Below are 22,621 nucleotides of genomic sequence, written 5' to 3' on the forward strand. Positions count from 1 at the left end.
AGGGGTAGGAAGCCCCTTAATGGACATCTCCATTTTGCAACCTCCCAGGACCTAAGTGGGCTCAAAAGAAGGCAGCTCAGAGACCCGTGCTCTGCAGCCCTCCCCGGCTCTCTGCCCTCGGCAGCGGAGTCCCCAGGCTCTGTGAACAGGGGCAGACACCCCTCCGGACCACGCGCCCTCGGCTCCCCAACGTTCGGCGCGCTCCCTGTGGGCGGCCTCAGTTCCTCCTTCTGAAGAGGAGGCGGATGGCTCAACCTCCGCACCCCGGAGCGCTGCGGAGGCGGGGCGGAGGGCTCCGAGGGCGGCCGGAAGGGGTGTGAGTGCGGGGGCGGGCCCCGCGCCGCCCCGCCCCGGGGAGGGAGCCTGGGGCGCAGCATCCTGGCGCGGGCCCCTGTTGCCGCCGCCACTGCCGTCGGGGAAGGACCCAGTGTGGTCATGGCCTCGTGCGGCGCCCTCCCGGGCCCGAGCCCCCCGCGCCCCGCGCAATAGGCCCGCGGAGAGGCGGCGCAGAAGGTGCCGACGGCGCAGACGGCCGGGCGGGCGGCATGGAGGAGGCGCACCTGCTCCCGGCCGCCGACGTGCTGCGCCGCTTCTCGGTGACGGCCGAGGGCGGCCTGAGCCCGGCGCAGGTGACCGGCGCGCGGGAGCGTTACGGCCCCAACGGTGAGAGCGCGGGCCGAGCCGGGGCAGCGGGGGCCGCGCGCACCGCGGTCTCAGTTTCCCACCCCCTGCACCGCTGTCGCAGAGCAGTCCTCTCGCCTCCCAACCATCGGCCCCTGCGGGCGGGCGGGCAGGAAGCGGGGGCTCCGGAAACCTCTGCAGATGCTCTTGGGGCTCCCGGCCGGGCTGCGCGGCACCTTTGCGAGGGGTGGGGTGGGGTGGGGTGGGGGGTGCGGGTTCCGGGTTCGGAGACCGGGCGCCTGGCTCCCCCGCCTCGCTTTCCTCCCTCCGGGCCCAGGGACCTGTGCAGTCCTTCCGAGCTTCCGACCCAACCCCCGTGGCCGTCCACTCATACAGACCCTAGCTCACCTACGTCGGCCGTCAGCACTGCGTCCTCGCGCAGCCGCATCCGGCGGGCACCGTACAGGTGCACACGCAGAGGTCTGGCGAGGCACCAGCCAGAGACTCCGAGGCCCAGCCTCCCAGCTGACCCTGAGGGTCCCCCCATACCCCCACTCTCCACCCACAGGGCTCAGTAAAACGCCCAGAAGGTGCAGCTTGTCAGCTGGCAGCCTTGGTGCCCCCACCCCCACCCCCACCCCCACCCCCAGGTCTTCCTCTTTCTGCAACCCCAGGCGGATGTGGCTGGCGGGAGTCGATGGAGGCTTTGAATTGCTGAAGCGGGAGACCTACCTCCCTGGTGGCAGGTTCAAGGCCTCACTCAGGGTGTTGCCTGGGGAGGCCTTTCCTTCCTGGGTGACCTGGAGCCACGCCTGCCCATCTCTGGGTAGGCAGGGAGCCTTCATGCTGTTGCTGTTTGGGTGAGAAAGGTATCCTCCTTCCTGGTGTTCAAAGGAGTGTGGGATTCTCCATCTGCCAAAAGGCACAGCCAGTGCCAGTCCTTCCAGATGTTGCCCTGAGAGGGTAGGTGTAGAGGCCCCTCCCCAAGTCGCTTTCAGGCAGGATTTGCCACCCGCTCCGTCCACCACCAGGACACTGGGCAGAGTGTTAGGGATTCGGAGAGAAATGACTCTATCCCCAGAGTGCAGCCTGGACCCACGTCATTTCAGCACTCAGGGCTTCACCCTTTCAGGGTTTCCAGCCAGCCAAAGGCAAGGTTCTCTGGCCTGAGTATCTCATTGCTCAAGGCTAGCTTGAAAATTACGAAGAGCTGTCAGAAAGGAAGCTTTGGGGTTTGTATTGGTTTATGACAACCACCTCTTGTATAAATATTATCTTTCTGGAGCAGAAATCCTTTTTCAAAAAAATTAGTTGCTATATTTAGTTGAGCAGTGGGAGGAACTAGGGAGATAAATATTATTTAATATCCCCCATTAGTGACTTGGCAGGGAGGGTGTTCTGGCTGCAGGAGCTCAGGGCTGCAGGGTCAGTCCCCCAACCCTGGGCTGGAGGTAGGGGTCAGGGCAGCTGGTTTGGGGTTCCACCGCCGCCTCTGTGCCACTGTGGCCTTCAGCTTGGGAGTCATGATTCCCAGAATCAAACACATGTGGCCCTGTATTACCCTGGCCAGCACCCTTCTCCTTTCTGGCCCCCACGTCCTCATCAGTCCAGCAGAGGAGGACAAGCTGCGTGGGAAGGAGGGGGCCTCTGGTTCTTCCGCCATATTGTTCTGTCTGAGTGAGAGGATTTTGGGGGTGCCCTGGTTGCTGAGCATCTGTGTGGGGTGATGGATAAGGATGTTGGTGTGGTCCAGAGAAGTGGATGTGCATTGGGGGGAGGGCAGCAAGAAAAGTTGGGGGGCCATGGCTGGGCTCTCCTGATTCCTCTGTGCTTTGATAGTAGTAAAAATAAAAGCTGACGTTCACTGAGGACTTATTAAGTGCCAGGGACTGGTCTTAGCGCTTTTCACCCCTTGTCTCCTTCCTTTCCCAAAATAACTCCATGAAAACAACAGTTGTCATCCTCATTTTACAGAGGAGGTAACTGGGGCGCCAGGAGGTTAGCTTACTCAAGGTCACACAGTCAGTGATGGAGCTGGTACTGGGTGCCTGCCCCTCTCTGGGTCTCACTTTGCCTGTCTGTTCAAGGGGGTCACAGGTTCCCCAGGCTCTGGGACCTTGGTGTTGGTGCCTGTGCTTGGAGCTGGGATCAGCTAGACAGGTGCTATTCCAGCCTTGCCCCCACCCCCTCAGGGCCCCAGAGGGCTTCCTCCTCTGGGAAGCATTCCAGGGCTCTGGAAGTCGTCAGGTGAGGAGAAGGGAGCCAGCTGCCCCTTCCTGCCTCAGGCTCCCCCTTCCCAGCCTTGGCCCAAAGAGGGTGTCTTGCGGTCTCTACAGGTGCAGCCTTGGGGGTGAGGATGACAGGGTTTTGAGCCCTAGCTCCGCCCCTGTGTAGCTGTGAGATCCTGGATAAACCACTTTGCCTCTCTGTGCCTCGATTTGTTCTTCATAAATGAGGCTTTGACAGGACCCATGTCACAGGGTTATATGTGAGTGTTTGCGTACACCAAGCCATCCCTCCTTGTAACAGAAGGAGCTGGGCCAGGCTCTGGGCTAGAAGCTGGAGGAGGATGGGGACCTGCAGATGGAGGGGCACACCCTAGGGACTAGTGTACCCCCCCACCCCAGGAGTCCACGCACCTGCAAGGTTGTTAGCATTGAAAACCACAAGGAAGTTATTTGCTTAAGGCCTGAAGTACGCAAGTTTTGGCAGCAGAGGAAGAAGGGAGGCAGGGGCTGGGGACCCTTCCTCCTCCCTCCTCCCTCCTCAGAGCTGGGGGAGGGGGGCCTCAGTTCATGAGTGTGTACTCCTCCCCCAAACTTGTCCCAGCCCACGCTGTGTCCTTTGAGGCCCCAACAGGGCAGTAAGTGGGAGGCTCCCAGCCTTTAGTGAACCCACCTTTCTCTGCAGGTCCCAGAAGTGCCCAGGACTCAGCTTTCTTGGGGGCTTTCTACATCCTTTCAGCTTACTTTTTGAATAAAAATATGCGTACAGTATAACACTCAAAGGGTACAAAAGGTATACCGTAAATCCTCCCCAGCCCTGTCCCCAACCACCCACTCCTGGTGGCCCCAGTGTCTCCTTCCCAAGATACTCCATGCACATCTGGGTCAGTGACAATGATCTTTTTTACACAAAAGGCAGTGGATTTTGAGGGCTCTTTCGCCCCTGCTTTCCACATGACAGTCACTCTTGGAGATGGTTCCATGTGGAGTATCCTTGGCCTTCCGAGTGCCTTCATGGAGTTTTATCGTGTGGCTGTTCTGGCATTTTCCACCCTGGCTTTTGATGGGCTCTGGGTTGTTTGCAGCCTCTGCTGTCACTCACTCATTACAAGGCAGAGCCTTGTCCCCACATCACTTCATACACTTTGAATACTGACAAAGGTTAATTCTTAGAAGTAGAATTGCTGGGTCAAAGGGCGTGTGTATTGAAAATTTTGACAGCTGTTGCTAAATTGTTCTCGTTAAAGTTGCACCAGTTGACCTGCCCGCTTCCCCACCACCTCAGCCACACAGTGCCTTTTCAGGCACCGAGCTGATAGAAAAGTGGCCTCACCTAGACTTACTTTGCATTTATCTCTTTGCAAGTCAGGTTGGGCATTTTTTCATCTATTTAGGAGCCTTTTGATCTCCTTGTGTCTGTGAATGGGCTGCCTGTCACCTCTGCTGGACATGAGCCAAGGCAGGAGGCAGGACTGGGTTGGACGTGTCCTGCCAAGCGGGCGAACACTAAAGGCCCCCCCGAGGGCCCAGTGATGTGGGGGTCAGGCGAGGTCCTAGGAGGTCTCTGTCGGGGGCACGGGTGTCTGTTCAGGGGAGCTGGGGGAGGGGCATTGATGGGGGCTGGAGCCCACCTTTCTCAGCCTTAACCTGCCCATCTGTGCAGTGGGTATGAGGGCTCCAGGGCTGCCAGATGGGAGGGATAGTCCGGATTTAGCTTCCTGCCAGCGGTGTCTTGGCTGTGACTTTATCTCTTGCCCTCAGCCCAGGCCCCCGCCTCCTTGGCCCCATTGTTGTCAGTAGAGCAGAGAGGGGACCCTGAGATCCCCCAAGGGCCTCCCAGATGTGAGCTGACTCTCAGATCTGGGGGGGGGGGGGTTGCCTGCAGGGATTTGGAAGCTCCAGTCTTTCAGGATTCACTCTAGTTCTCACGCCTTTGTTGAGCAGACTTAGCACCTCCTTCCAGGGACAGCACCAGCCCTGCCCCCGTGGAACCCCCAGTCCTTGCAGCAGGAGCTCCCCGAGGTGGAGCCGGGTCTGCCCACAGCACAGCCAGCACACACAGGCCCAGCAAAGCCTTCACCTCTGAGGCCAGGGCAGCCAGGTAGGCTGCAGGCCCAGGTTGTTCACCCCAGGTGGGGCCTGGAGACCCTGGCAGGCCAGGTGGGTGGGGCAGGATTTGCCCAGCCAAGGTCTCTCCCTGTCTTTTTTGCAAATGACTTAATTGCTCTGTAAATTTACCTTTGAGGAAGACCTTAGTGAGCACTGGGCTCTCCCAGCTGGAACCAACATTTAGAAGACGAAATACCAGTTTCCAAGGTTGCAAGAAGGAAGGAGAGGAGGAGGAATTAGGGGAGCAGGTGGTGCACGGAGCCTGGGGGCAGCCCTGACCATGCTCCCTGCTTCTCCCAGGCTCCAGGCTGTGGGCCCAGGGCCCAGGTCTGAACTACAGGGCAACTAAATAAACAATTCTATGAGGCTCTGTGTGGACTCAGGAATGACTCAGCCCCTGCCCGCCCTGGGGGCGCTCTGGGGTGGGTGGTGGGAGGCTTTCTGTGAAGCCTTTCTGGAAGTTTCAGTGAGGAGATGGGGAAGTACCCTGCACAGAAGGAATAGCAAAAGCAAAATCTTGGAGGAAGGAAAGCTTTGGCAAAACCAGGCGAGGTGGTGGCAATCCTGAGACCTCTTGCTTGGCTGGCGGGGGGCGGGGGTGACTCTGCAAGGGCGGGTTGGGGCAGATCCAGGAAGGCCTTGAAGGCTTTGCTAAGGTTGGTCTTTATCCTGCAGGCCCAGGAGAGCCACTAAAGGTCTATGAGCCAGGCAGGGTCGTTCATTCAGTCACAGAATTTTATTGAGCACCTACTGTGTGCCAGGTGCTGGGGCCATGGGCACTTCCACGATAGTAATTATTGTTATGGCTAATGTTTACTGAGTGTTCGCCATGTGCTGTGCATTATTCTGAGTGCCTTATACATATTACATCATTTCAACTTCACAGCAACCTTGTGAGGTAGTTACTATTATCCCCATTTTGCAGATGGAGGCACAGCCGGGGTTAAAGCGACTTGCCTGTGGCCACAGAACTACCAAGAAATAGGGTAGAATTTGAACTCGAGTCCTCTGGACCAGGCGCTCTGCACTAAGCTGCAGTTTCTCTGCTTATGTCCTCTTTTGCCTCCCAGGCCCCTGCAGGCCAGGCCCCCATCAGGCATCTGTGGACATGGGCCGGTTCAGTCTGGCAACAGTGACCCAGGGCAGGGGTCAGCTGGGAGAGGCCACCATGTGAGCAGTCTTGTCCCAACAAGAATAATGAAGGTCACATGCCTCAGGCTGGCCCAGTCTGGGAGGGAGCACCACCTCCTGTTACTGTCTTGGCCTGTGCAGCCTGGTGGGCGGCACCAAGAGGTGGTCAGGGCCTGGGCATTCTCCCCACTTAGCAAATGGGGCATCTGGCTGCTGAGGGCCCAGTGACACCATTTCACGGGGAATTGGCTCAGGCCCCCCTTCCCTACATGCATCCTGGGGACAGCAAGGGAGAACCTGCATCTTCCAGGGATGCATGGAAGGGGAGGAGGGGTCTCCCAGCCCCTGGACCCCCTCCATGGCCCTGGGGCTTGTTCATGTGAGGGGAGAACTTGGTTGTCCAGAGTCTTGGCAGGACTGGAGTTTGAAGCAGAGTTTGGAGCAGGCAGGGCCTCGTAATTCCCAAACACCACCTGTTTTATGAGGACAGCAGAGCCTTTGGACCGAAATGATTGGGCCGGTGGCTCTGGGGCCACCAGACAAGGGCGGGCCTCTTGGTAAGGTAAGGGCATCTAGCCCAACCAGCAGAACATGGGATACTACGTTGTTTTCAGGTGACCTCGGCCAGGGAAGGCAGGGGAGCATCAGGGTGGGAAGGCAGGACAGCCTAGGAGTGGGCGTGGGAAGTCCAGAGCAGGGGCTCGAGAGCCAGACTGCCTGAGCCCACTTCCCAGTGGTGTGGCCATGAACTAGTTGCTCAACCTCTGCGTTTCAGTTGTCTTCCCTGTAAAATGGGAGCAATAGTTGTATCCTCCTTCTTGGGTTCTTTGAGAATCACAAGAGAACAATATACATGAGGTGTTAGCATGGCGGCTGGCACACTCAACACTAATCATTCTGCTGTGATGATTCTGTCTGCGGAGCACCTGCTCAGGCGCCCTCCCCATTTACCCCGGGATATAGTAAGTGCTCAGTAAACGTGACTCTTATTCATATTCATAATCATGATACTCCTCACAGCAGCCCCTCAGGGTGGGGGTGGGTGCTCCATCTTCCAGATGAGGCTCAGGGCCGTACAGGGAGCCAGCTGCTCAGGCAGGATTGGAAGCCTGTGCCTCACGTGCACAGGGATGGCCCATGTGCAGGGCTGGGCAGGGCATCTGGGGTGTCCTCATGGCTGGCCGAGCCTCCCACGGGGGCAGCGGATGGAGGTGGAAGGGGAGCCTTGTGGTAAAGGCCACGTCTGGGGAGAAGAGGGCAGCGGTCAGGATCAGCTAGGTTATGCTGCAGTAACAACCCCCAGGTCTCAGTGGCTTGAAACAATGGAGGTCATCGCGTGCTCACATAGTATATACGGATGTCAGTGGCAGTTCACCTGTGGGCTCAGTGTCTCCTGACTCTGTGACTCGGGTTCACAAAGCAGACGCAAGTCACTGGTTGCTGTAGCAGAAGTACACAGGGCTCCAGACCTGCGCTGTCCCGTAGGGCAGCCACCAGCCCCGTGTGGCCCTATTTGAGTTTAAATGAAGGAAGGCTAGGTATAAGTTAAAATGTAGCTTTTCAGTCCTTCCCAGGGCTCAGTGGCTACACATGGTTACTGTAGCGGACTCTCACACAGCTGTGGGACTCTTCTGTCTTCACAGAAAGTTCCATCAGACAGCACTCTTCCATGGAGTCTCCTACCAGCAATACAGCATTCCAGCCCAAGCTGACAGGCATCCTTTTTTTTTTTTTTTGCAACTCACACAGGGAGCTGGGAAGTACAGTCCTACTGTGTGCCCCCAGGGTGGGGAGAATCAGTAGAATCAGTCTTCCGAGAGTGGATCCTGGATGGGGTTGTGGGTCCGCAGAAGGGGAGACCCAGGTGGAGGAGTAGAAAGAGAAGAACCGGTGAGACCGGCAGACAGAAGGCAGCTTGTGGAAGGGACTAGAGCTGGCATGTCTGTCCTGGAGCATGCTTCTCAACCCCGAGCCTCTTCCCTGTCCAGAAAAAAGGCCCTGAGGAATGTGGTGGCCCAGGGGCTACGTGCCTGACTGGGGGAGGGGTTAGGGAGACCACAGGAGGGATACAGGTGAGGCTCACAGAGAAACTCTCCCTTGGGTCAGGAGCCCTGAAGATACCCGCAGAGGTGAAGGGTCGAGGAATCTCCAGGGTAGAGCCTGGCAGAAGCAGGCTGATGTGGCCCTGAGGCTGGGGCATGGCCGGGATAACCTCTAAAGGACCCTGCTCCATGGGAGGATTGGCCCAGAAACCAGTTCTGGCCCTCCCCCCGCCTTTCCTGTTCGCTTCAGCTAAATAGATCAGAAGGAAAAAGTCTGTTTGATTTTAATCTCAACTCAGGACACTGGAGATTACATTTTCCACGGAAAATGTCAGCCGTTGCCTAAAATAGGGCTTTGGAGAAAATGCTAGAAAGTGTATTTTTAGGTTCTGTGTTTTCCTCCTGGATTCCTGCAGTCCAGTGGGCCGCTTGAGACTCTCCATGGCTCTGCTGCCAGGTGCAGACCCCAGACCTTCCGAACAGGTGGGCAGGGAAAGGGCGCCCTTGGGAAATGGTGCTGGCAGGTGCTTGAGCCGAAATCAAGTGGACAGAGGACAGAACCCGTGTCAGGAAGGAGTAGGAGAGAGGGGGAGGCTCCCGGGGGTGCGGCCTCGGATTCTGCATTGCCAACAAGCTCCCAGGTGATGCCGGTGCTGCTGGCCTGGGGACTGTCCTGTGAGTAGCAAGGGACAGGAGGAGGCAAGGCTCTGTTTGTCTCACTCTGGGAGGGGCCTCAGCAGGTCCCAAGCTTGGCCAGAGGGAAGAAGAACCCATCGGAGTCCACCCTCCAGGGCCCCTTCCCACAGACCCACAAACACGTTTTTTCCCGTGTGACCTTGTTCAAGCCGTGTCTCCGCTCTGGACCTCAGGTTGTGCACCTGTGAAATGGGGTCAATCCCCACCTGCCTCCCCTTTAGGCTGTTGGGGAGATTCCAGGACTTTAGGTACTGAGGCAGCCAGCCCTGCCTGAAACAAAGGTGCTTCAAGAAACGGAGGAGGTAAAAGTGGAGCCCGCAAAGTGGCAGCAGGTCCTGGTGGTGTTTGGAAACATAGTTCTTCAAAACGTTCTGTGGGGCCGGGCCTGGGTGTGCCAGGTGGGTCTTGGCTGAGCTTACCTGGAGCAGAGGGCCTGGGAGGGGATAAGTGGAGACTCAACCTCCAGAAACTGAACCGTGGCGGATTCCTCACTGCCTGGGATGCTGGCGGCTGGGGTCAAGCCCAGGGGGAGCCCCTGGGTAGGGTGGGGCTCAGCGGGCTGGCGGTGCCACAGACCTTGTCCCTGTGGTCCCGAGATTCAGGTGTGTCAGAGGTGCCCTGAGCCGATGTTCTCAATTTGAGGGAGGGGCTGGGGGACGTTGCAGGAGAGCTGTCAGAACTACCAACTCCCCTTGTGACCTCAGGGGTCCCATCTCTTCTCCAGGCCTCAGTTTCCCCTCTGTGCATCGGAGGAGGGACTGGGCTGGAGGGTCTGGCAGAACCTTCCTGTATCTGGTCTTGTTCCGGGGTAAGTGAGGCCACACCAGACCTTCAACAACCAGGTTGAAGGGAGGGCAGGTGGGTGGAAGCATCTGGGCTTCCATCTGTTCTGCGACCTCAGAGAGCTGTGGGGATATGTCCTGCCCATCGTGGTGGTCCTGGTGGGGATGGGGGGAGGGGCTGCTCAGACTCCTCCCAGGCCCCGCTGTGTAACCCAGCCATCTCTTGTCTCCTCATGGCTCCTGTGGCTGCCTGGATCCGGCAGAGCTCCCGACCGAGGAAGGTGAGGCTTGGGCCAGGGCAGGCTGAGAGGCCACTGGGTGGCATCCTGGGCCATTTGCTGTCAGGCTGTGTCCTCACTTCCCCGTTAGAGTGGGGCTCTTTCTGAGCTCCCCCAGCATCACCCACCTGTGCCTCTCAGGCTCTCAGGCTCTCCCTCTTCAAATGGTAGGGAGGGAGTGGGCCAGGTGGTCCCCACCCTCTGAATGGGGGCAGGTCAGTCGGGCAGGTGCCTAGGCCTCATGCAGTGCTCCTGTTCCCAGGGAAGTCCCTGTGGGAGCTGGTGCTGGAGCAGTTTGATGACCTCCTGGTGCGCATTCTGCTGCTGGCCGCCCTGGTCTCCTTTGTAAGTAAGGCCCCTATTCTACGGCATCGGGCAGCCTGGGAGGGAGAGCAGGTGGGGGCGGTGCTGAGGCCCAGGCTCTGGACCACAGGGCAGTCCTGTCAGCTGTGGGCATCCCTGGGCCCCTACCTGCCCACCGCCCTTGCCCCCAACACTGGACTCCCGGCTCCCATCTGTCCCCTCCAACCCCTCTCACACCCTGGCTGTCAGAGAGCTCAAGAAAGCACAAGTCTGACCCTGCCCTTCCCTGCCCAGCAAAGGGTTCCTTAGCACTGCTGACTTCCTGGACCAGGTAATTCTTTGTTGTGGGGGCCATCCTGTGCACTCTAGGGTTTTTAGCAGCATCACTGGACTCTGCCCACCAGATGCCAGCAGCACTCCCTAGTTGTGACAATCAGGTCTACAGATGTTACCATATGTCCCTGGGGGGCAAAATCGCCCAGGTTGGGAGCCCCTTCCCTGGCCTCCAGCTCCTCAGACAGACCTTGGGCCTTACTTAACCTCTTGCCGCCTCCTTGTGGCTGTTGCTCGCTGTTGCTGTCCCCTATTCCTGCTGCCCAGATTCCTTCTGGACCCGCAGGGCCATGGGGCCAGGGTGGAGCGGTGGGGAGGGGGGACAGCGGTGTCTTCAGTGCCCGAGGAGCAGAGACCCAAGGGTCATGCAGGGAATGGTCGCCCTGAGAGTGGATGTGACCGCTGCTCCCAGCCCCATGCCCAGCAGGGCCTGGGGAGGAGGCCTTATCTTGGCAACGTGGAGTGCAAGGCAGCAGGGGCGCTGGGTGGGACTGATTCTTCCCCTCCAGCTGTGTCTGGCCCTCCTGGCTGCTCAGTGTTCTGTGGAAACTGGGCACTTTTAGAAAAGTCTGTCCAGGCTGGTGCTCAAAACAGCTGAGCTAAAGGGGTTCTGGGCCCCCACCTCCACAGAACAGATGGACACACTGAGGCCTGGAGAGGCTGACAAGAACCCACTTGGGCCAAAAGATGGGAATAGGACTTAATAGGTCTCCTGCCTCCAGGCCTGGGCTCTGGGCTCCTCTGGCCAGTGGCCCAGGGGTGTGAATGTAGCAGGGTCACCTGGGATTCTTAAAACACAAACTGCTGGGCCCCATCCCAGAGTTTCTGACATAGGAGGTCTGGGATAGACCGTCCCCAAGAATTTGCATTTCTGGCAAGTTTCCAGGTGATGCTGCTGCTGCTGGTCTGGCCCCACACTTGGAGAACCACAGCCTGGTGGACCGTGAGACCTCCAGCTGGCAGTTGTACAAATGCCTCATGTCCCTGAAAGTTGGCAGAGTGGGACGTGGGCTGTTGCGGTCACTACGTGGGGCTGGGTGCCCTAGGCCAAGGCCTTCTCAGAGCAGCCCCTCTCTAAGTCTAGGACTCTCCACGGGTATCTGTCCTAAAGCCAGGGGGCAGATGGAGACCCACAGTAGAAAGGAAATGGCGAGCAGACCCTGGCCCACGGTGTAGCATAGACTCACCAGCTCTGACCCCGGCAGGTCCTGGCCTGGTTCGAGGAGGGCGAGGAGACCACAACAGCTTTCGTGGAACCGCTGGTCATCATGATGATCCTCGTGGCCAATGCGATCGTGGGCGTGTGGCAGGTGGGAGGCCTGGGGGTGGGCTGGGCCTTGGGGTCTCTGGCTGCTAGGTGTGACCTCCCCCTGGTCCTGGAATCCCACAGGTCCTTCTGCTTCCAGATGTATCCCAGGCCCCAAGGGTGTCACTCCAAGGGGGTGGCCTGCTGGGGCCAGCAGGAGGCAGATGGCCAGCCTGCCTCGTGTTCTGCAGGAACGCAATGCTGAGAGTGCCATCGAGGCCCTGAAGGAGTACGAGCCTGAGATGGGCAAGGTCATCCGCTCAGACCGCAAGGGCGTGCAGAGGATCCGCGCCCGGGACATTGTCCCTGGGGACATCGTGGAAGTGGCAGGTGCTTTGGGGGCTTCCTCCTTTCATTATGGGATGCTGGTGAGCCCAACCCTCTCTGGCTCTGAATATCTTTCTGGCTGAATGTGTGTGTTTTGGGGGAGACCTGTTGGATCCCTCCAAAGCTCTTTGGCCAGAACCCCATTGGACAGATAAGGGGACCATAGGCCAGGGCACAGCTCAGGGCCCTGCCTCCCAGCCCAAGCCTGGCCTCCTGGGAGCCCTCCTGGCTTTCCTGGGAGGTGGCACCCAAGGCCACACTCAGCCAAGCCTTTCTCCCTGCACAGTGGGAGACAAAGTGCCTGCCGACCTCCGCCTCATCGAGATCAAGTCCACCACGCTGAGAGTGGACCAGTCCATCCTGACGGGTGAGGCTCGGAGGCTGGGTCCCAGGGCAGCTGGGCCAGGGGGTGAGGGTGTTTCACATGGGGCTTCTCATTTCTGATTCCACGACCAGGTGAATCTGTGTCCGTGACCAAGCACACCGACGCCATTCCAGACCCTAGAGCTGTGAACCAGGACAAGAAGAACATGCTGTTTTCCGTAAGTACCTGGGATGCCTGGAGCCTTTGCCTGGACAATGATAAAAATAGTAATATTTAAAGCCTTACAGGAAGAATCTCATCAATTACTGAGAATATATTGCAAATTTATAGTAATAATAATGGCTGTATTAGCAAAGGCTGTGTGTCTGGCTCTGTTCTAAGCCCTTTACCTGTATTAATTTATTTAATTCTCGCATTGCCTTTTAAATAAGTACTCTTGTCTGCATTTTTCCAGCACAAGAGAGGTCAAGTAAGTTGCCCAAGGTCACACAGCCAGTGAGTAGCAGAGCTGGGATGTGGACTCAGACGTCTGATTCTTGAGCTTTTCCTCCTACGCGAGGCTTATTCTGCCTTAAACTGGAGAGGGGCAGACCTTGCCTATAATCACTCAAGAGAATCCTCTAGAGGGAGAGGCGTTGCCAGAATGGTGGAAGATGGCAGGAACAGCCTGTTTCTCAAATAGGAAAACTGATCCCCAAGGCAAGAAGCCAAGCCTGCCTGGCTCTTCTCAGGGAGAGTAATCAGTTCAGCTCTGGTGGGAGGGGTCAGCCCCTGTGGCCCCAGAGGGACTTAACCAGGGATGCTCACAGGCTGCTCAGCAGTAGCCTCAAGCCAAGCACGGAGGCCACAAGGATGGGTCAGGCCAGTGGGCAGTGGCCCAGAGCACAGGGTTATAAAGCTTCCCTGGAAGTGAACAGAGATGGAGAGGGGAGTGCCCAGTCTAGGTGCCCAGAAGCCTTGGACAAGCTGCTATGGGGTTGGGGGAGCACCAAGGCGCACGCTCAGGCATCGGCAGCCGTCACTAGAAGCTTTCTAAGGAGGGCACTCTGGCTAACTGCAGGTCATTTCCTTAGCAGAGGGGCCTGTAAGTGGGGGCAGGAGTTGCCAGTACCCACGTCCTCTCCAGCCTCGCACAGTGCACCTGTCTGAAGGGGACTGAGTTATGAGCCTCCTGGGAGCAGCTGTGTCTTGGGCCTCTGTTGAACCATTTTCCAGGAAAGGACATGGAGGCTCAAGGCTGGCCGCCCTTACACCAGGACTTGGGGATCACCAGGACTTGGGGATCTTACTGGGGCCTTGCACTTAAGCTCATGTTTGCTGGAACCTTCAGTAAATACTTACCAGCTGCATACCTGAGATCCCAGTTAGCTGCACTCCTGTGTGGCTGTGCTGGTTGTTTATGAAGTGCATTTTGATGGGTTGGTGCTGTGCTACGCTGGTGGATCATGCTGTCAGCACTGGCCCCCGCTTCCTCTGTTCCCAGCTCCCGGCTAGGCCCTGGGGATATGGCACTGAACCAGGTCCCGCCTTCGCAGAGCTGGCACTACCATGGCATGGCAGCAATAACTCGACTGCAGAGCTGTGTACATCTGGGAGCACTAAGTGACATGGAGAAAAAGCCAAGGAGGGGGATAAGAGCCATCTCCCAGCTGTTGGGGTGCTAACCAGCCCTTCTCTTATCCCTCCCTCGGCCAGGGTACTAACATCGCATCGGGCAAGGCAGTGGGTGTGGTAGTGGCCACAGGCCTGCACACGGAGCTGGGTAAGATCCGCAGCCAGATGGCGGCCGTGGAACCAGAGCGGACACCGCTGCAGCGGAAGCTGGATGAGTTTGGGCAGCAGCTGTCCCGCGCCATCTCTGTGATCTGCATGGCCGTGTGGGTCATTAACATCGGTCACTTTGCCGATCCGGCCCATGGCGGCTCCTGGCTCCGTGGCGCTGTCTACTACTTCAAGATTGCCGTGGCCCTGGCAGTGGCCGCCATCCCTGAGGGCCTCCCAGCTGTCATCACTACATGCCTGGCCCTGGGCACAAGGCGCATGGCCCGCAAGAATGCCATCGTGCGGAGTCTGCCCTCTGTGGAGACCCTGGGTTGCACCTCGGTCATCTGCTCTGACAAGACGGGCACACTCACCACCAATCAGATGTCGGTCTGCCGGGTGAGTGGCTGCAGCCAGCTTGGGGTCCCACTGGTGTTGCCATGTGATGCTTGACAGGCTGGGCTCCCTCTCTGAGCTGCTCCCTGACTCCTTTTTGGCCAGAGAAGGAGGAGAGGACCTGTTGGTCACCCCCATGGTGGGGAACAGATCCAAGTTTTCATGGGACAGAGCAGCAAAGCCTGGCTGGACATGAGTCATTAGAACCCACACGCCACTGCCCATCTGTGAACCTCAGTTTCCTCATCTGAATTTTGGGTGTACAGGTCCTGCCAGCTAACCACAGAGGACCAGGAGGGGGTCAAGTACAGCCTGGGCATCTGAGCCAAGCTGGATCTGGACCTGGGTTCTGTCCTGCTGCACCATGACTCTCAGTGGTCAATGCCTGTCACCAGATACACTGGCTCCAGTGACCCGGGAGGGGCGTGGGCAGGAATTATTCATTCTGTAGCACTTGATCTCAGATCCTGGGCTGCTGCCCACATCCTCCAGGGATTCTGGCTGAGACTCCAGCAGGCCCCTGTGGTAGAGGAGCGGGTGGGGTGATGGTGAGGTTGTGGGTTTCCCACCCCTCTCAGATTCTCCATTGCTCCTCTCCCACCCTGGCTCCCATAATCTGCCCACTGGCCTGGGAAACCCAGGCTCTGTATATGGGACCTTAGTCCCCCATAGAAGCCCATCAGAGGCTGCCGCAGGGAAGGGGGGCACCAGCACACTTTACTGCCCTGCAGCCTCTGACCTGGTAAAATCCATAGTATGAATTCATTTGAACAGGATGTTCCTTAACAAAGATTTGAAAAACATAGTATAGGGCAGTCGTAGAGGCCTTACACCTGGATGAGGGGCTAAGAAACAACTTCTCAGGAGCTGTGCTGGCTGGAGGGCCATCCCCTGGGGCAGGGATGAAAGGACAACAGAAGGGACATTGAGCACTTACTGTGTGCTGTTGGGCTGGCCGTTAGCTTGGGAATGTGCAGTGATGCAGTCTCTAGGAAGCAAGAATTATCTTCTTGGCAGAGCTGGCTGACAGACAAGGACATGGCCTGCCCTGGGAGGGGTGAGCCCCCTGTCCCTGAGGTGCAGGGGGCTGGGTGACCCAGCATGCAGGAGCTCACTCCTGGGACAGGGGTCTGTGCCTCAGGATGGGGTATGGGTTTCCTCCCTCAGAGGCCAGGAACTCATCCCCTTGAAGGGCAAGGAGGGGCAGCTGGTCTCTGATCCCACTTTCTCTCTGTGTTACTGGTGGAGAAACTGAGGCTCAGGTGCTCAGCCAGGGGTCACATAGTGAAATGGGCAAGGACGCAAGCTTCCTGCCCCAGCTCAGGGCTCTGTCAAGCTAGCAGCTGCCCCAGAGCATTGAAGAATCTGCCATAAGCCCCTCAGGGGTCCAGAGCAAAGGACAAGCCTGAAATGGACACACTTGGGCAGAGCAGAGACATCTGGCCTCAGCCTGGATGCAGTGCTTTTTCACAGGGGGAGGGAAGGCCACGCCCCAACCTGGGGTCAGGCTTTAATCAGACTGGCTGCACAGGAAGGAGGTAGGAGGACCTGCCTGAGCATGTCTCTGTGCTCCTCAGATGTTCGTGGTAGCTGCGGCCGAAGCAGGCACCTGCCGTTTGCACGAGTTCACCATCTCTGGTACCACTTATGCCCCAGAAGGCGAAGTGTGAGTGCCCGGAGACGGGGCGGGTTTTCTGGGTGGGCGGGGCTACTTAGGACTGCTCTGAGTTGTTTGTGGGCAGTGCTCCCTGGGGGCAGGGCCATGAGACTAGGCACCTCCCAGAGGCGGGGCCAAGGCCCCTGTACTGACCGCTCTGGCTCCACAGACGGCAGGGGGAGCAGCCTGTGATATGCGGACAGTTTGACGGGCTGGTGGAGCTGGCGACCATCTGCGCCCTGTGCAACGACTCAGCGCTGGACTACAATGAGGTGGGCGCCTGCTCCCTTTCATGACCTCCCTAGTATCCAGGAGCTCAGGACAGACCCTTCTCCCCGAGTATGACACTCTCAGGATTGGAGGTCTCTGCCCCCCTGCACACCTGGCACTGCCACCCCTCCCTCTCCCTCATACTGGCTTTGGAACCCTGCTATGGGGCTCTTGGGCTGTGGGGGACTGTAATGTAAGGGGCATGGGGGCCAGGGGTGCCTAGGGAAAGAGGTTTGAGGGGCAAGACTAGGAATGGTGTCTAAAGCAGAAGGCACAGCCCAGAAAAGGCCCACAGGCCTTAGCAGCCTGATGTGATTTAGGCATTGAACATGCTGTTCCTGCCTGAGCGGGGGTACTTGTCCAGACCAAGTCAGTCTGATGCCACGCTGAGGGCAGTAGACAGTCACCAAAGGGTTTGGAGCAGGGAAGTGATATGGCCAGGTCTTAGAAAAGCTCACCCAGGCTTCTGTGTGGAGGACAAAACAGACTGGGCAAGACCGGAACCAAGGAGCCCTGTGTGGTCATCCAGGCCAGAGAGGTGCTCCCTGAGTCCTGGCTGGGGCCTCTGGGAGAGGGGAGAAGACATGGGTTGGAGAGAGATTTAGGAGCCAAAATCCTGAGACTTGCTGATGGTTAGGTGAAAGACAGAGGGGAAGTCAGGGTAGCTTCTGCTTGCTGTCCTGGCTGGGACCGGCACTGGAGTGGCAAATATAGGGAGAGGGAGAGGTAGCCTGAGGGTCCCCAGGGAACAAAGTCCAACTGGCAGCAACTGGACATGTGGGCTTGGAGCTCAGGAGAGAAGTCACAGTTGGGCTGGACACTGGCAGTTGTGAGCTCGTGAAGGCTGGTAGAGACAGGAGGCTTGTGAGGGCTCAGGGAGAGAAGGCGGGAGGGAAGGAGCAGGGCCTGGACAGCAAGGTTTAGAAAGAGAAATCTGGAGAAAGGAGCTGAGACAAGTGGGCAGAGATGAGACAGAACAGGGAGGGTGCGTGGCCACTGATGTCAGGGGAGAAGGGATTGTGGTAAGGGAAGGTGAGCATCACTGCCAGACACCACCAGACCCCAGGTCAGCTGGCCTGGGAAGGGCCCACAGGCCTGGGGCAAAGGAGGTTACAGGTGACTCTGGCAAAGGGAGCTCCAGGGAGCGAGTGGAAGGTGAGGCTGGGGGCCTGCTGGGAGCCACCCTGCCTCTCACTCCCTGTACCTTGGGCCCTGCTAGGCCAAGGGTGTGTATGAGAAGGTGGGAGAGGCCACGGAGACAGCCCTGACTTGCCTGGTGGAGAAGATGAATGTGTTTAACACCGACCTGCAGGCCCTGTCCCGGGTGGAACGAGCTAGCGCCTGCAACGCGGTGAGCAGTGTGGGGGGCTTGGGCAACAGACCCCGGGGCTGGGGCATCAGGAGAAGGGAGAGAGAGGAACTAAGTCGTGGGAGGCTTCTGGGAGGAGGAAGGATCTCAGACACCTGGTGAGGCTGGGCTGGGGAGAAAAGAGAGGAACAGCTGAGTGTGGGCAAAGACTGGGAGTTGGGGAATACACAGCATGGTCAGGACATGGCAACTTGGGGACATTTCTGGGGCTGGAGAGGGAGATGGAGGCCTTGAATGCCAGGGTCAGCAGAGGGTGGACACCATCATACAGGGAGCAAGAGGCTCCTCATGGGGTCAAGCGGCTGGTGAGGAAGCTGGCTCTGCCCCAGACGCCCTGACGCCTACCCCTCGGACCTGGCAGGTCATCAAGCAGCTCCTGAAGAAGGAATTCACCCTGGAGTTCTCCCGAGACCGGAAGTCCATGTCAGTGTACTGCACGCCCACCCGCCCTGGCCTGGTGGCCCAGGGCAGCAAGATGTTTGTTAAGGTGGGCCTGCCTGGCCGGCCTGGGGCCTCTGTACACCTGGGGTTCCCGGAAGGGCCTGGTCTCCAGTCCCCTGAAGAACCAGCGGTGGGAGCTGAGGGAGGTGTGAGGCCCACTGTCAAAGTGATGACTCCAGAACGAGGGTGATCAGCTGCTGTGGGGAACTGGGAGGAGGATCCAGGCCTGGGGCAGATAAAGCCAGGGCCAGATACCCAGGCCTGCCCCTCACCAGGGTCCCAGCTCTGGACAGAGAGGCACTGCCTGGCCGTGTGACCTTGGGGTCACCATGCCCCTCTGTGGGCCCCGGGCTCCCCATCTGAACGACAAGGCCAGGGTGGAAGGTCTCAGAAGCCCTTTTGCTTCTGACAGGGAGTGTTGAAGTGGTTGGCACCCAACTTTGGTGCTTTGTGTTTTGGAAACTGAATCCCAAGGAAGGAAGGAACCGGCTCCCGTTCAGACCCCCATCCATAGCACTTCCTATCACTGATTTTGAACCTGAAGTAGGAATCACAGCCCCAGCTTCACCTGCAGTGGGGGGTTTTAACCTCTTTTGAAATGAAAAGCTTCTGTATTGGGAGAATTTGGAGTGCCCTTTGGGGAGAGGGAGGAGGAACTGATGGAGGATTCAGAGATTCTTCCCAGCTTGGGGCAAGGTCTGGGGTGAGACTCCCCAAAGCTGCTGAGGAGCTTGACACCCCCAAGACCACCTTCCCAGAGCCACACCCCCACATCCTGAGCACGGCTCTGCTTCTGGTCTCCAGGCAGGGCTCAGCCCATCTCCCTCTGCTGAGCACCCTGCAGAATTGGAGACCCAGTAGTGCCAGGCTGACAGGGAGGTGGGGCCTGCAGGACGGCTGCCATTCCCACCCTACCCCACAAAGTGCTGCAGTAGGCCTCAGCTGTGGGCTGGAGGAGACCCCCAATTCCCTCTGGGCTTTCTTCAAGGTGGGCCCTGTAGGTTCCCACTCTTGAGTTTTTAAAGAATGGATTCCAGTCTGTGCCTTGCCGTGTTTCCCCTTGGGTGGCCTTTCCCCATACCTGGGCCTCAATTTCGTCAACTGGGCAGGAGGGAGGGGAAGGGTCCTGACTGACGGAGTTGCCTCCCCCTCCCCAACGATGCAGGGGGCTCCCGAGAGCGTGATCGAGCGCTGCAGCTCAGTCCGCATGGGGAGCCGCACAGTGCCCCTGAACACCACCTCCAGGGAGCAGATCCTGGCCAAGATCCGGGACTGGGGCTCGGGCTCGGACACACTGCGCTGCCTGGCACTGGCCACCCGGGACACGCCCCCTAGGAAGGAGGACATGCAGCTGGACGACTGCAGCAAGTTTGCGCAGTACGAGGTGGGTGCTGGGGCCCCGGGCTGGGAGCCGTGCATCTGTCTGCAGTGGCTGGGCACGTGGCAGGTTGAGGATGGGCCTGGGGCCCACTTGCATCTGCCCCCTCCTCACAGACGGACCTGACTTTCGTGGGCTGCGTGGGCATGCTGGACCCTCCGAGGCCCGAGGTGGCTGCCTGCATCACACGCTGCCACCAGGCGGGCATCCGTGTGGTCATGATCACAGGGGACAACAAAGGCACAGCTGTGGCCATCTGCCGCCGGCTTGGTATCTTCGAGGACACAGAGGACGTGGTGGGCAAGGCCTACACGGGCCGTGAGTTCGATGACCTCAGCTACGAGCATCAGCGCCAAGCCTGCCGCACAGCCCGCTGCTTCGCCCGTGTGGAGCCCGCCCACAAGTCCCGCATCGTGGAAAACTTGCAGTCCTTTAACGAGATCACCGCCATGGTGAGGCCCTGAGGCGGGAGCCTGAGGGGAGGTGGCGAGGGGTCGGGGGAGCACCTGTCACCGAGTTTGGAAAGAACAACCCGGCAGCCCCTGCCTCTGCTTCATTGTTATTATTTGCAACATTTTATTACAAAAAATTTCAAACATCAAGAGAAATTGAAATGGTATCACCACCTAGATTCTACAAATAACATATTGTTAGATTTGCTTTATCACACATCTATCCATCCATCTGTCCTTAATTCCCCTTTTCTTAAATGCATTTTGAAGTAAGTTGCTGACGTCAGTACACTTCGACCTGGCACACTTTGGAATACATCCTCTACAGAGTACGTTTTTTGTGGTTCCAGTTCTGTCCCTTTTTGAGGTAAAACTTGCATGCAGTGAAATGTACGTGTCTTAAGCAGACCATTCATTTGATGAGTTTTGATGTATGCACACACCTGTGTCACCCAAACTCTTACCAAGTTAGGTGACATTACCATCAACCCATGAAGTCCCCTTATGCTCTTTCTGCATCAGGCCCCCTCCCACATCAGGCCACCACTGTTCTAATATTTTTTCCATCATAGGTTAGTTTTGTCTGTCCTAGATTTTCCCATGAAGAGAATCATACAACATGTGCTTTTCTGTGTCCGACTTCTTTCCTTTAAGATTTATCTGTGTTGGTGTGGGTATCAGTAGATGACTGCTCTTTTGTTATTCAGTGGCATCCCATTGTGTGGATATACCACTGTCTCTTTATCCATTCCCCTCTGGATGGACATTTGGTTTGGGCTCACATTTTGTTCTGTCTCATTCTTGATTGCTGACCTCTCTGTTAACACTGATCTGATTCTCGACATTGACCTCACCCCTGACATGGCCTCAGTTTATAATCTTGATCTCCAGCCCAACCCAGTCCTTTACCTTGACCTTAATCCTGTCGTGTGGCTCAGCCTTGACCTGGATAGTGAGCTGGGCACCAGCCTTGATTTGATAACTGTAAACTTGTTCTTGACCTTGTTTTTGACCTTCACGCTGACTTGGTCCCTGACCTTGACTTAATCTTGACCATCTTAATCTGATTCTTTACTCTGAGCTCAACCCTGTTATGGGTTCCAGTCTTGACCTGGATCCTGACCTGATCCCTGACATTGAGCTTGACCCCTCCCCAATCCAGTACTTTATGTTGACCTCAACTTTGATCTAGCCTTGAATTTTGACCTAGACCTCAGCTCCAACCTCTAACATGACATGACTCCTGATATGGACCATAGCCTTCACTTGAGCTCTACCTTAATCTAATTTTTTTTTATCTTGAGTCCATTCTTAACCCTACTCTTCACCTTGCCTCCAACCTTCACCTTGACTACAACACCTTACTGGCCCTTGACCTGGGCCACAACCTTAATCTCACTCCTGACTTGACCTTAGCTTTTCCTCAACCTCAGTTTCATCTTCTATCCCACATCCCACCTGCATTTCACCCCTACCCTCATCCCCGTCCCCACCTCCCCATCTTCTCTGACCTTAGACTTGGTCTTCTCCCCAACTTCGCACTTGTCTGCACTCTTGCCTTTCCCTTAGCCTCGTTCCCACATCAGTTTCTAAGCTCGTGACCTCACCATTTGTTCTGTCCAGCTGTCTGCTTCCTTGAGGACATCCCCTAAACTTGGTGGTAGGCTAGGTTGAGGGGAGTCAGGGAGGTGGAAGGGAACTTTCTCAGACATGAACCCACCTAACTTGGTCCTCAGACTGGAGATGGGGTGAATGATGCCCCAGCCCTGAAGAAAGCGGAGATCGGCATCGCCATGGGCTCTGGCACAGCCGTGGCCAAGTCGGCGGCGGAGATGGTACTGTCGGACGACAACTTTGCCTCCATCGTGGCTGCGGTGGAGGAGGGCCGGGCCATCTACAGCAACATGAAGCAGTTCATCCGCTACCTCATCTCCTCCAATGTTGGCGAGGTTGTCTGGTGAGGCCCCGCTTTCCCTCCTTCCAGCCCTCTGGACCAGCTCTGCGTCCCGAGGACTAGGGGAAGTGCCTGTTCCTGGGATGGGGCTGCTGGAATGGAGGGACCCTGCCCTAAGGCTGGGCCTTCCAGAGTCCCATCTCAGGGTGGGCAGGGATGGGAGCACCAAATCATTCTCAGGAGGCCCAGATGCAACCCAGCCCCCGAGGTGGTGCCTGAGAAGTCCCCTGTCATCCCTCCAGCCATAACCTTCTTCCCACTTTCAGAGCCACCCAAGATGGGAGAACTTGCGTCACCTCTGGGCAGTAATGTGTTCGTGTGTGTACGTGTGTGTGCGCCTGAGAGGTGTGTGTACGTGTGTGCATGTGAGTTCTTGTTCATGTTTGGGCATGAGTGCAGCACAGAGGTTCATGCTAGTGTGTAATTCTGGCACACTTAGGTTCACGAGTGAGGGATGCTTGTGGG

The 22,621-nt window shown here is 57.5% G+C and overlaps 1 protein-coding gene across 3 annotated transcripts in view; it reads left to right on the plus strand.

Annotated features, from left to right (window-relative positions):
• Positions 1-356: 356 nt before the first annotated feature.
• ATP2A3 (ATPase sarcoplasmic/endoplasmic reticulum Ca2+ transporting 3) overlaps positions 357-22,621 on the plus strand; it is a 39,345-nt gene continuing 17,080 nt past the window's right edge. For 2 of the 3 annotated variants that reach the window (XM_074342562.1, XM_074342564.1), the window contains exons 1-15: positions 357-663; positions 9,870-9,887; positions 10,147-10,229; positions 11,726-11,830; positions 12,018-12,156; positions 12,440-12,520; positions 12,610-12,695; positions 14,174-14,638; positions 16,213-16,301; positions 16,462-16,564; positions 17,782-17,913; positions 18,293-18,418; positions 19,538-19,756; positions 19,867-20,202; positions 21,939-22,159. In XM_074342562.1, the coding sequence (XP_074198663.1) occupies positions 546-663; positions 9,870-9,887; positions 10,147-10,229; positions 11,726-11,830; positions 12,018-12,156; positions 12,440-12,520; positions 12,610-12,695; positions 14,174-14,638; positions 16,213-16,301; positions 16,462-16,564; positions 17,782-17,913; positions 18,293-18,418; positions 19,538-19,756; positions 19,867-20,202; positions 21,939-22,159 (2,321 nt within the window). In that variant the 5' untranslated portion in view covers positions 357-545. The remainder of the gene's footprint in view (positions 664-9,869; positions 9,888-10,146; positions 10,230-11,725; positions 11,831-12,017; positions 12,157-12,439; positions 12,521-12,609; positions 12,696-14,173; positions 14,639-16,212; positions 16,302-16,461; positions 16,565-17,781; positions 17,914-18,292; positions 18,419-19,537; positions 19,757-19,866; positions 20,203-21,938; positions 22,160-22,621) is intronic. The other variant, XM_074342563.1, reaches the window with a different exon arrangement.

Source organism: Camelus bactrianus, chromosome 16 (assembly GCF_048773025.1).
Source record: "Camelus bactrianus isolate YW-2024 breed Bactrian camel chromosome 16, ASM4877302v1, whole genome shotgun sequence".
Classification (NCBI taxonomy): domain Eukaryota; kingdom Metazoa; phylum Chordata; class Mammalia; order Artiodactyla; family Camelidae; genus Camelus; species Camelus bactrianus.